Source organism: Micropterus salmoides, unplaced genomic scaffold, assembly GCF_014851395.1.
Source record: "Micropterus salmoides isolate LMB-PRFRI ecotype aquatic unplaced genomic scaffold, ASM1485139v1 Ms_hic_scaffold_8, whole genome shotgun sequence".
NCBI lineage: Eukaryota > Metazoa > Chordata > Actinopteri > Centrarchiformes > Centrarchidae > Micropterus > Micropterus salmoides.
Window position 1 is genome coordinate 17,823,376 of NW_024044570.1, and position 12,640 is coordinate 17,836,015.

General features: G+C 44.3%; 1 protein-coding gene and 1 long non-coding RNA gene across 3 annotated transcripts in view; one reads left to right on the forward strand and one right to left on the reverse strand.

The window, feature by feature from the left end:
• Positions 1-43: 43 nt before the first annotated feature.
• Positions 44-1,121, forward strand: LOC119893150. The gene is made up of 3 exons (XR_005442767.1): positions 44-274; positions 351-421; positions 1,014-1,121. It is a non-coding gene; the product is annotated as an uncharacterized LOC119893150 (long non-coding RNA).
• A 1,068-nt stretch (positions 1,122-2,189) lies between these two features.
• Positions 2,190-12,640, reverse strand: part of otud7a (OTU deubiquitinase 7A) — a 41,578-nt gene continuing 31,127 nt past the window's right edge. For both annotated transcript variants that reach the window (XM_038705100.1, XM_038705101.1), the window contains exons 10-14: positions 12,040-12,167; positions 11,798-11,947; positions 6,460-6,574; positions 5,732-5,816; positions 2,190-5,396 (exon numbers count right to left, since the gene is read on the reverse strand). In XM_038705100.1, coding sequence (XP_038561028.1) covers positions 3,828-5,396; positions 5,732-5,816; positions 6,460-6,574; positions 11,798-11,947; positions 12,040-12,167 — 2,047 coding nt within the window. In that variant the 3' untranslated portion in view covers positions 2,190-3,827. The remainder of the gene's footprint in view (positions 5,397-5,731; positions 5,817-6,459; positions 6,575-11,797; positions 11,948-12,039; positions 12,168-12,640) is intronic.

A 12,640-nucleotide genomic window follows, 5' to 3' on the forward strand; every position in this document is an offset into this window, starting at 1 on the left:
GCCTCTCAGTGAAGCTCCACCCCCCTGTCCCTCTAGAAGCAAGCACACACCTGTGCCGCTTTAGGAGTTGATTTATAGAGAGCACTCAGGATCTCTCTGTAGGCATTGTGGTCCAGTGTGGCTAGAGAGCAGGTATGTTTTGTAGGAGTTATGAGTCAAGGCTGACAATGTTTTAATCACAGGTATTTTAAGTCACCTGTTGTCCAGACCTTGTCAGCTGAATAGCCTGTTGTGCTAAAGGTTCACCACAGAGAAGGCAGTGGTTAGCGCTGAGGTAAAAAGATGTTGTCTAGTAGAGTTATGCAAGTTTACTAGTTGTGTGCCTTTTGATAACATGATTCACATTGCAGTGGGCCTAAACATCTGATCTACAAATGAGGTGTAGTCAGAGCTGGGTTGGGTACTTACCGCATTGTGTGAGGTAAATATTATGTCAGGTATTTAGCAAGTATGTTTTTGCTGTATGTGTTAAATAACTAAACTAATTCAATTCTTGTAACTTTAGAGTTGTATAGCCACTGCTGTTTTACCTGCCTGATCAACCGCTGCTATTTGTGTTTGAATTGTCATGTCTATTTTTGAGAGAGCGAGCAAATCCAATGCACCAGTAAATGTTGAAAGATTTCACCAAATAAGTGAAATATTTGACCAGCAGGCAGAGCTAGACAATAAGTCAAAGAATAGAGTAATTGGGATTCATCCTGTGGGGACCATAAATGTCTGTTCAGAATTTCATGGCAATACATCCAATAGTTAAGAGATTTCAGAAAACGGTGGACCAACCAGTCGAGCATAGCTTAAACAATCCAAAAGAGTAATGACTCCTTGTTTATGACAATCTGACTGGAAGCCTTTAGTAATAGCTTTTAACATGCCAGGACAAAACCCTTTTTACTCTGTAAGATGTAATTTACTTGCATCTACAATGACAAGTGAATAACCATCTCTGAATGTTGTCATTTTTATGAAATGTTTCATACATTTGTCTTGATGTGACTTGTGCTCACATGCAGCAAGCCCTCACCAGATTAAACCATCATATGGAGGACACTTCACATGAATGCACTTGTGGATTTTCACTGCGTGGCGTCAACCCTCCTCCGCCAATGTAGGAGTGTCTCTGGATGACGAAGGCAGAGTTATAGCTCTCAATCTGGAATGCTGCCCTACTTGGCAGTTCATTCCTAAGAATCTCAGCTCTGTAACCTCAGGTCAATTTTGGTTGGAATTTTCCCCTTGTTCTGTTTTGGTTGAGTCATTCAAAAAAGCCAACATAAGATTGATTACATTTTTTCCATTAACACTGAGTCTTATAAACAACCATTGAAAGGGTCTAAATCTAAAAATTCAGATCCTTAGCCTCTTAAAGAGGCACTGCACTGATTGAAGATCAATTTGGATGCAATGGGATGTACTATGCAGTTGTATGATGTCTGAGGCTCTGGTGAAACTTTGCCAAGTCTGAGAAATTAACCCTGGTAATGTCACTGAGGTCATCAGGTTTGTCTGCTTCAGTTGGGAGACTTAATTTTTTTAGAGTCTGTGTTATAGACTTGAGGCATGGAGTTTAAAAGGCCAGGCAGAAGGGTTTTATAATATGCTTTTAGGTCTGACTAGAAAACAAAAGTGAAGATGGAAGCAAATAAACAGCAAAAAGATGTACTGTAGTGTCTGTGGATCAAGAGAAAATAACATGATCTCCCTGGTTTCTTAAAACTAGAAGGCCACTCTGGAGAGCGCAGACCTCTGCCAAGGCCAACACTCTGGTCTTCTTTGATGCAACCACTATATATGTCTGGATCTATTTCCAAAACTATAGAATTAGTGTGTCAAATTATGGTTGTGCCTAGCTGAAGCATCAGCTCAGCTGTGCATTTGTGTGCGGTGTGAATATATATGAATAGTGCTATGTAAAAAATAATTTTGTATCTGCCACATGATTTTCATTGGCCAATGCTACACTTTTCCACCAAGTTTTATGGAAATCAGGCCAGTAGTTTTTCCTGTAATCCTGCTGACAGACAAACAAATGGCACAGAAAACATAACCTCATTGGTGGAGGTGATCACCTAAAACTGTCAGAACATTGTATGGATTAAAACACTTCCTCAGCCAAAAAATCTAATCTATAATCTCTAGTTTTCTCACGCCTCCTTGAAGAAAAACAAAAATGACGCAGACACACCATGTTTGTAACAATAAACTATTTTTTTTTTCATATTTACATCTGTACCTAATGTGCAAATCAATAATTTAAAGTAGTGTAAAACTCTTAAAGGAATACAAAATCATATCTTACAGTCCTAACATGGTGAGAGTCCATGAACTGGTCACATAGAAACAAAGAGGAGCAACACTGCAGTGTGTACAGGAGAGAGACAGAAGCAAACTGAAGGAGCAGTGGACATCCTTGGCCAGGACACACTTAGTTAAGGACAGCATGGTACATTATCCAAGCATCACCAGAACAAACAGCAACACAAACACTGCGTCTTACAGTAGTCATGTTGAATGAGCAGAAAGCACTTGGAGGCCTGGGGTTTTACAAACCCACTGATTGGTTAAAGCACTGATGATCACAAAGGCTTGAGGTGCTCTTAGCAGCAGGTGCTTCTTTTAACGGCCTCTAGATATGGAAGAAGAACAGACAATCGCACACTGGACCGGTGACACATCTATACTGCAGGTCACCACGTAGTGCTAATAGCATGATTGCACATCGTGTTGTGTGTGTAGGGGGGAAGAGACACGTAAATCACACTTCAGACAAATACGCATCGGCCCGCCATCACTACTCATAATTCTTTTCATCTAACACACATTGACCGAATAGAGTAGTTAACAGACGACTCAGAGAAACACACCATAAACACTGCATATTCGAGAAGCAATCATCCTATGCATATTTTCGGTGTTTGCCACAGAAAACATTTTGAAAATTTGAATCGTGTTTTTTTTTTTTTTTTTTTTTTTTAAAGAAGCCAGTTTGGCAGTGTTTGTGGTCTTTAGGAAGTCGACTATGGGCAAAAATGTGAAATGATATCTTACACAATATTTTGAGTCCAATTCTGACACAGGAAATCATTGCACCGTGGTAAGAACAAAAGTACACTTAACAAATGAGATAGTTTTACATTTCATCCTAATCCAACATTACAATCTATAATGCTCACACATTTTAATTCCTGTAGTTCAAATTTGTTTACAAAAGCACACCGTGACAATCCTTTACAATTTACAAGACACAGTTAACCTACAGTAACTATATTATTGGTGCATAGACAAAATTGGGAGCGGGTGTAGCAAAAATCACCAATTTATTGCTTTAAAGTCTAATATTAATCTCCCATTAAATTTATTTTGATTGCAAAACAACTACAAATTTTCCACAGAGATTTTGAAGAACCAAGCAGAGGTATTGCATTCAAACTGATTAAAAGAGCTAAAATGTTCCCTCCTGATAAGATGCAAATCTTTCGTACTTTGAAAAATAAAGAGCTTTCCCTCACATAAAGAAAGTTACATCACAGAGAAATTACTTTTACTCTAAAACAAGTAAAAGACTAAATTCAATGAGACAGAAAAAAACCCCAAAACAAAATAGCGCTATTTCTGGCCAAAGCTGCTCACTGTTTCAAGTTCTGCATCCCCCATCATAAAGAAATAATCTTTACTAACAGGGGAAGGGTGACAGGAATACAACAGCATTCTTCAACAAAATAGGAAAATGTTTGCCATCATGTTATTCTAAATGCAGAGTGCAGATGGTGTAGTTCCCTCAAGTCTCCTGCGACCTTGCTGACAAGTGGCTGAAGTGGTTGTGATGGCTATGCAGGCCTCTGCACTTTGCTCTCCCTCTCCCTGCGTTTCAGCTCCTCTCTGTAGCAGTAGGAGCAGTAGCTTTCTGTCTCTGGCCTGCCGTAGAAGGAGCAGTTCTCCCTCTTGCAGCGGCGCTGCTGAAAGCAGTACAAAGGGCTTCCAGAGCTCCGCCCTTTGGTTTTGTCTTGGTTGAGCCAGGTGTGAGACGAGTTGTCCTCATCAGCAAACTCCAGGCAGTCCTGAATGTCTCCCGCATTGAATCCATTGGTGTAGGTGTGGGACTTGTGTTCGCCAGGCATGTTGTAGGACAGGGTCTCTATGGTGTTAACAGTGCGGACCCCTGACAGGCGTGCAGGGCTGTAACTCTGGGAGGAGAGTGTGCGGTTTTGCTGGGGGTAGGTGGCGCATGTCTTAAGGGAGCCCACCACAGGCTTATAGGGGTCATCTTGGAAGATGGAGGATTGCATGTTGACATCTTGTAAGTGAATCACGCTGTGCCTCTGGATGGGCGGTGTATGGCTGTAGTGGGCAGACACAGGAACAGGCCCAGGTCTCTTAGCACCAATACTGGGGGAGGAGTAAGGCGCAGGGGCTGGGGTTGGGTGGGAGACATGGTGGGAGGCTATTGGCGGGGTGAGAGGAGGGACTGGGACAGGGACAAGAGGGGCTGCAGGAGTGGGACTGTTCCTGCCCTGCATCTTGAGACCCAGTGGGGGCTGTGAGTTATGGTTGTAGGCGTGGGAGTGGTGGGGCAGGACGGGAGAGCAGCTCTCTGGAGGCGAGCTGTCCGATCTCTCCCTCTGGAAGACACTCTCATGCTCAGGCTTCTTCACGGCCACCTCATTAGTGACAGGTGGCTTCTTCTCGGCCTCCTTCCTCTTCTGCTCCTGCTCCTGACTGAAGCGCTCCTGGGCGTTGGTCAGGTAGTAGCTTATCATCTCCTCATGGAACTGGTGCCGATGGCTGGTGAGCAGGAGGCCTGCAAAAATAAACTTGCGCTCCCCCTGCATAGCAGCCCGCAGGATGTTGAGGCTGAGCTTGACATCGGTGCTGTATTTCCAGTTTTCCAGAGTCTTGTCCCCTGAGACTCTCCCTGCACTGTCCTGTCTCTCGGTGGGAGAGGAGCTGGACGGTCTGTCTCTGTCTGTAGGGGAGGGACTAGTGGCCTTCTCAGAGGAAGTGGAGCTTGTTGACTGGCCCGACTCCTCCTTGCTTCCCTTGGATGCCTTAGACTCCTTCTTCTTTGTCTTTTCCCCTCCATTCTCCCCACTTCGACCTGAGCCAGAGTTAGATTTGTTCATTTTGCCGTGTACTAGGCCACCCAGACCTCCCATATTCTTCTTCAGTTTGATTCCCAGAGTTTTGCTGAAGCTACCTAGTTTGTTGGCTACAGAGTCAGCCCGGCTCTTGTCTTTGTCCTTGCGTTGCTTGTCTTTGTCCTTCTCCTTGCTGGACTTGCCGTTGTTGACGTTAGAGTTGCTGCCGACAGACTCGCGGTCAGAGTCCATGGACTCAGCTAGAGACTGGACATCCTCACCTGCTGAGGCTGTGGGAGACTCTGGCTGAGCCAGGGGAGCCTGCACAGAGATACAAACACATACAGCAATGAAGAAAACACAGAACATAGCACAGGCATTGATGTCTCTCTCTAGTTTATAAGTAGAGATCTTTAAAAAGACTCCCAATGTACTCCATACAAATTCACCAAAAAACATTGAAAAATTACTTAGTTGCCTCATTTTTGATGATTCATAATCAGTACAAACACGTGAATGCCTGAGCTCATTGCATTGTGACAGTAAATAAAACTGATTGATTGCACTCTGTGGTTACAAGAACATCTGGAATGGAGGAGTCTCTCCACAACTAAACTGACCACGACAAACAAGACACACGTGTCCGAAAAATTTACCCTTGTTTCAGACGGAATTCGGATCCATGTTACATTCATGTAGCTGTGCAGCAGGTTGAGTTTGGCCTCCAGAGACAAGATGAGACTGTGGGAGAACATTTATCCACAATTAACAAGAAGCAGTGGTATAACACAGCTGACATTTGACACAAAAACCTAATGGCATATGCAGCATATTTATGGATCTCAACATGACATTTTTGAATTTTAGCACTATATGAAACCTGCTGCATTTCACCAGTTGCATAAAGTAGAACCCCTACATAAACAATGCCTGCAATGCATTAAGGGGATTATAAAGAGAGGGTATTAGGAAGCGGTTTGAGCATCTTTTCTCTGTATATCTGCATTGCTCATACTGCAGCTTGTTCAAGGATAAGCTAACCCCCTGACTGGCAGGAATGTGAAACAGAAACCCTTAGATACACTCTTTGGTAAACTCAGAGAGGGTGTTGCTGCTTTAGTGAGGCCATTCCTGGGAAACCCTATGGATGACTGACGTGACTCACAATTTGTTCTCTCTCAGCTCACTCTTTGAAGTGACCTGAGCCTGGAGCCCATAATCAGAGTTAAATCCCCCACATACAGCCTTGTGGGTAGACTAACAGATCTGCCTTGGGCTGCAGTTTTTCCTTTCTCACACTTCCTGGGGCTGCTTTCGTAGTCAGCACCTCTGTTTGCTTTGTTGATAAGCATCACCACCCTGCGATATACTATACAGGACTTACTTGGCTAGCTTGGTATTATCATTGTCGTCCCTCCCCCACTCCCAGTCTCTGCCAGGGTCCACGGCAAAATGGAGTGCCAGCAGTTTGTGCTCTGAGTCAGTCAGAGGGATAACAGCTGGAAGAGATGAGATTATCAGAAGGTTAGCTTGGTCTAGCTGTACCACCTGACACTACATTGCATGCCACCCATTCTCTCACAAGGCCACCGTGGTGTCAGAGCTAAAGTGACACCATAATGACACTAGAATAATGCCACGTTAATTATCCCAGATGCCTATCAGTGTGGGGTAAAGTACACTGTGGGTGTATTCTATCTTCCATCCATTTTTTAGGAGAGGTGACTGTGACCAGCGAGTGTCACTCATCCTGACTCGTCCAGACATTGAAGGGCCTCAGTCGGCTGTGGCTCTTAAAAGCTCTGACTTGGTTGCTCCTCTTATAACAGACTGGTCCCTATCCTGGTTCTCTGAGCTACTGTACCAGCTTGTCTTGTATAACCAGTCTATCTGCCTTTTCCATGGGTTTGAAAATGAAAGGAAAAATATAGTTTATTACAACCTGGGGTTGTACAATCGAAAGCTCCAAAATGGCTACTAAATGGAGCTTGTGGCAAGACTGTTTTGTTAAATAATTTGTCCAGGGTCAAGAATGAACTTTCAATCCCAACTTTTCAACTGACATGAACAAGATGTCCTTAAAGTCTTTAGAAATTGAACTCAATCTCAATTCATGACAACTGGGCAGATTGTGTGATACAATTGAAAGCTAAAGCTACTAAATGGACATTTTTGAGATTCTCAAGAGTGAATTTTTTATTATTAATAAAACTTATTTTTATGGACATGTTTTCTAACAGCAATGATGCATCTGAGATCTGGGAATACAGCAACACTACTACAGCAAAGTCCAGCGGGGCAAGAAAAACAAGTACATAGGGGATATAACAGGTTGTAAAGTGTGAGCGCACTTTAGATGTCAGTAAGGAAATGGTGGTCTGAACTTGGCATGATGAGATTTACATTGAACCTAGGGAGGAACGAGGCTCTACAGTTGATCAGGGTTGTACATGATGATTTGGTTTATTAATAGAGTTCAATCAGACACAGCAGTACAGAATAAGAGCAGGCGTGCTGAAATAATTTCATTCACACCCTGATATGATCAGCTACTTACAAGCAGGAAGAGGTTTTCAACACTAATCACTGGACACAGAACATAAAACAGTAACATAAAACACCCACCCGGGCTTTCTCTCATGAGAGGCATACTTACAGTAGATGCACAGTGCAGGCGTGTATGTGTTTGTGAGTGCATGGCTCCCTTTCAAAACAAGTGTGAGTGAGGACTTGCTAGACCCCACTGGCCCACATGACAGCTCTCCTCAGGCTACCCAGTGTGGTGGCTGTTGTCCACATGACAGTAGAGAGAGGCAGGCTGTTCAGGCCGAGGACATTCCAGCCTTCACTGTCAGCCCCAGATGGAAGATATAGTCTCCTCCCTGCCTCATCAGTTCTTTCACTGCCAATAGGCTGCTTTGCAGGCTTCATAGGGACACAGACACCAGCAGCAACGGCCCCTCCTGTGTCCCTGATGAAACAGCAGGTCAAATACTCACTCTTTCCCTTGTGTTTCTTTTTGAGTGCTTCCACGTAGGTGTGAAGTGCACGATAAAGCATATTAAGCGAGTGTCAAAATACTGGTGGTACATGCATTGGAATGATGCTTTAAGTTCTTGAAACAGAATTAGCGCAGTCGCACCCACGCTAGCACTTATTTGTATCTGACACCATTAGTCGCTAAGCAAACACATACCATCAGCTGAGTAAATACATCATTAATAGCACTGCTGGCAAACTAGGCTTGTCCAGAAATCTGTCCTAAGATGTCAAGGCTGCCTTTGCGTCATACCTACAAAATTATAATGCATGTTACACCATCTGCATCAATAAATAGGCATGACTAATGCCTGTGGCCACAGAGACAAACAGTAATGAGAGCAGTGACACTGAAAACTGGGAGTAAAAAAATAATCATAATCACAAACACACGCAGACAGAAGACGAGTGAACCCGCTCCCACTCGGTTCCTACTCAGGTCAAGCAGCAGGCAGCGGAGCTCTGTGAGGTGGCGTCCTGGCTCCCACGATTCAGCTGTCCCCCTTTCCTTGTCATTCCAAAGTGCTGTGTGTGCTGTTGTTCCCGCTTGGGCCCAGTCCAGACTCAGAGATTCAACACTGCCAATTGAGCTCTGGGGGACTAAAGTGTGCTGTAATGTATTTACTATCCCTTCTGGCAGCCTTGTTTTGTTGTCCTCGAATGACCGATTCCCATAGCCTATGCATGGGTGACACCATAGCCCCCTGTGGCATGCAAGCCATGTACTCAGCAACATAGCTGCTAGCCTGCCTTGCTTTGTTCAGTTTGCATCTTTGATTGGGGGGGGTTCAGGCAGGGAGATGGGAGGAGGAAGCTTGGGTGTAACCTGTGAGGAAACAGCTGTTGGAACTGAGGTAGATAACCTTTCGAAGCATTTATTCACATGGTTTGATTGGACAAAAAAAGCTTTTTCTTTTATCAGTTTGTGCAAAATGAACATGTCACGTATATATCATGCCTTGTGTCTTGAGAACAGAAAGCAAGGATTCTCTCTTCTGTTTTACTCCCTTCAGAGAACAAAGTCACCCACTACAAGCTTTGTTTCACAGCAGCAACAGTGAGCCAATGTTTCCTCTGTTTTGCAATTCAAGAACAATTTGTACTGTCTGGAAAATGCACAAATTTGAATTCCTGACTTTGGTCACTCTGCACAGCTGCAGATTTAAAGGGCCCATTTCACCAGAGTAAACAGCAGTCATGCATATAAACAAGCCTGTGCTTTTTTTGCCACAAATTTTAACAGCGGAACCATGGTGGTAATTAGAAGAGCATCACATATGAAGTAACACATAAAACCACAACAAATAGCATTTTAATTCTAATTGCCATATTGATTAAATTACACTGACTCCATGTGGAGTAATACACTGGGTGTCTTTAATAGATAGAGAAGTGAAACCTGGCCAGAGCTCAATGGTTACACCGCACTGTTATGTAGGTGGTCTTTGTGTAAAAGACGACCATTTAAATGGGTGTTAGAGGGTTGATGATGGGATGCCAAAGAAAACCTGGAAGTGTTTTGGTATTGGGACCAGAGCTTGAAATAGCTCCAGAATTTTCTAGAGGGCCAGTTCCACTCATAAGGCATTTAACCACAGGAGCACAAACAAGCTGATAATAGACACAGCCAGCGGCGTCTACTGAGGAGCCAGTCATTATCACACAGCAGGTGAGCAGCAGTGGGCTGACAGAAAACATACCCATGTGCACAAGACTCTGGGTTCACCTGACTACCTTACTCAGAAAAAAAACAGAACTAAAAGAAAGTTTTAGCAATAACCTCTGACTTCAGTCACCCCTCCCTTGTTTTCACTATCCACCATCAACACAGCCTGAGCAGACATGCAAGCAGGCCATAAAAGGGGCAGCAGTGTGATGTGTCAGTGTGATTTAGAATCAGGTTACTGGAGGAGACTATGCTATAATCTTCCATACAGAGGGCTGAAGAAAGAGCCAGTATTCTAACCCAGCCTCTGGCACCTGAACACACACAGGGCCAACGGCCTCTCGGATGCTCATCGGTGTGCTGGGGGAAACTGAGAGCAACCCTCCACCTGAGACGCCCACACATTGGCCTGACTGTTAGGAGAGAGGGCTGGCTTGTTGGGGCCCCAGCAGCCCGGGACCCTGCCCATATGTGGTGATGTGGTGAGGGCTTAGGGGCCGGCTGGGGCTACTCTGCCCTAATTGGCAGTGAAAGATTAGTTCTTCCTGTCAGTCTCTTTGTCTGGCATCTGTTCAGAGATATAAGCCAGTACCATAACATTGTACTTTTATAAGAAAATGCACCCATTACACAATACTAATAATATCATACAAAAACACACTACAACAATAAAAATGTATAAAAACCTAACCGTAGCAGCATAGATTTGTATCATTGCTGTGTAATATGATTCATCACATGACATACAAAAGCAGCAAGCTAAGCGTACAAGTGTTTTCATAACATCCTGAAGAGAGACTGCAGACAAAAGGCGCTCTGATCCTATCACAGGACACAGTGTACCAGAACGAAAAAGTACAGTCATGCAGTGGTGTTGTGATGGAGCTACAGCAGGTTCTTTGGACATATGCACCATCTGGTGGACAAATAGAGAACCGCTTCTGCCAGAAACACCCAAATAAAAGTGGGAGTGCTGAATAGTAGAGTGGGCTGGCTTTGATGTGCTGCTGACATTAAAGGGAATGACTTGAGGGCAGGGATGGCAGGTTAGTAATCATGTCTGTCTGGTAGTCTGCAGCGGTCGTACCCAGACTTAATAACAAGGTTGGTGTTTATAGGCCGAGAATAGGAGCTTACATATTCTGAAAAACACTAGAGAAGCAGGAAGATTGAGAGAGAGAAAGAAAGTTTGCGTAAGTGTATGTATGTATGTGAGAGTGGGAAATAGAGAGACGGAGTTGGCCGGCTGCCCACGCAAATGACGAGTTCCACCCACTGAGTCAGAAACAGAAGAGTGCCGTGACTACTGAGACCGGTTGTCAAGGAGATCCACTATATTTGTCAATTAAAGGAACTCCATGTTAGGATTACTCCGACCTCGAGAATAAAGCAGTGCATCCGGAGTGGGAACACTGGCATCTGAGCGGGCAAAACAAGACAAAAAACAAGAGTCACTCAACAAAACGGAAAGTCAACAGTCCCTCACCACAACATAACCCAATCAATATGCTCTGCACAGCGCCACGTCACAGACTCCTGTGAAAAAGACAAACGCATTTACAGGCACACCGGTATCTTCAGAGAGAGAATTGTAGACATGCAGTACAATAACACACAGGCATGAATGATTTGGTCAGTGCTCAATACGTCAAGAGGAAGGAGCCTGCTGTCCACTTCCCTTCTATGTTGGCCACGCCCTGGTTCCTGCTGCCAACTGGCCTGTTTTAATAATGGATCACAGGTAATTAGACTGCTGTCTCATACATTATTCACCTCTAGCAGGACAGGCAGACCACTCGCCCTCAATCTTCAACGACCCACTTAAACTTAAAAGCAAAGGCTGACTATTACCAAACTTAACTATTGCACATTACAGCAGGTGAGACTTTTGACTTCTTAAGAACAGGAGTTCAAGAAAAGTTTTATATCCCGCAACTCAACCCAAGGATGCCACCGGATTTTTAAGTTGGGTTTTATGAGCATGTAAGTTGTTTTGTGATTATGTACAGTTGCCTACCTTGCTCTCGCTGCTGGTCTCTCTGCTCCATGGACACCAGTGCGGAGAAGTGGGCCTGATCGTAGGCCAGGACCAGGGGGGAGCAGTGACAGCGGCTCGGAGGCACCTCCAGAGGCAGATAGAGCCCTCCAAATGGGATGGGAGCAAACGCTGGAATTTTAGAACACCATATCTAGCATCAGTCCATTGCTTACCGCCATTGCTGTATTGTAGATAATCAAGGCAAGATGCAGTCAGTCTACCTTCTCCTCCTGAGTCTCTGAGCATGGTGTCAGCCACCACTACAATTGGCCTGCGTAACACATGGGCCAACACAAACACATGGAACTCCTCCAGACTCTCATAGACCGGATCCTCAGAGTTATCCACCCTGTAACACAGTGGAATCATGGGATACTATGACAATTTTACCTGAATTGTTATCGACTGATACGAAAACATCTGCGGACAAAATAGTAAATCTTCCTACTAATCATGTGCCTGCGTAATCTAATCTGATCTACTTCAATCCATTTGGCCCTCTGGCTACCTCTAAAAGTCAGGACAACGATTCGCAGAGATCCATCTGTTCATACGTGTGTTTGGATGACAAAGAGCGGGAGATAGAAAGAGGGAGGGCGGGTGAGGCGGAGAGAAAAGGCAGAAGCACAGCTCTCAGGCATGCAACCACCAGGGAACCAGAGGATGTGCAACAATTAAGTTGTCAGCCACACAAACAGCCACACTGCCAAATTCACTCTAATAAAGAGCCTCTTAATATGTGGATCCCACTCATCCTATTTAGGTGCTCATCTCACACTAGGACCATCAAACATCCCTAACCTGATTACTGTATTACAGTCA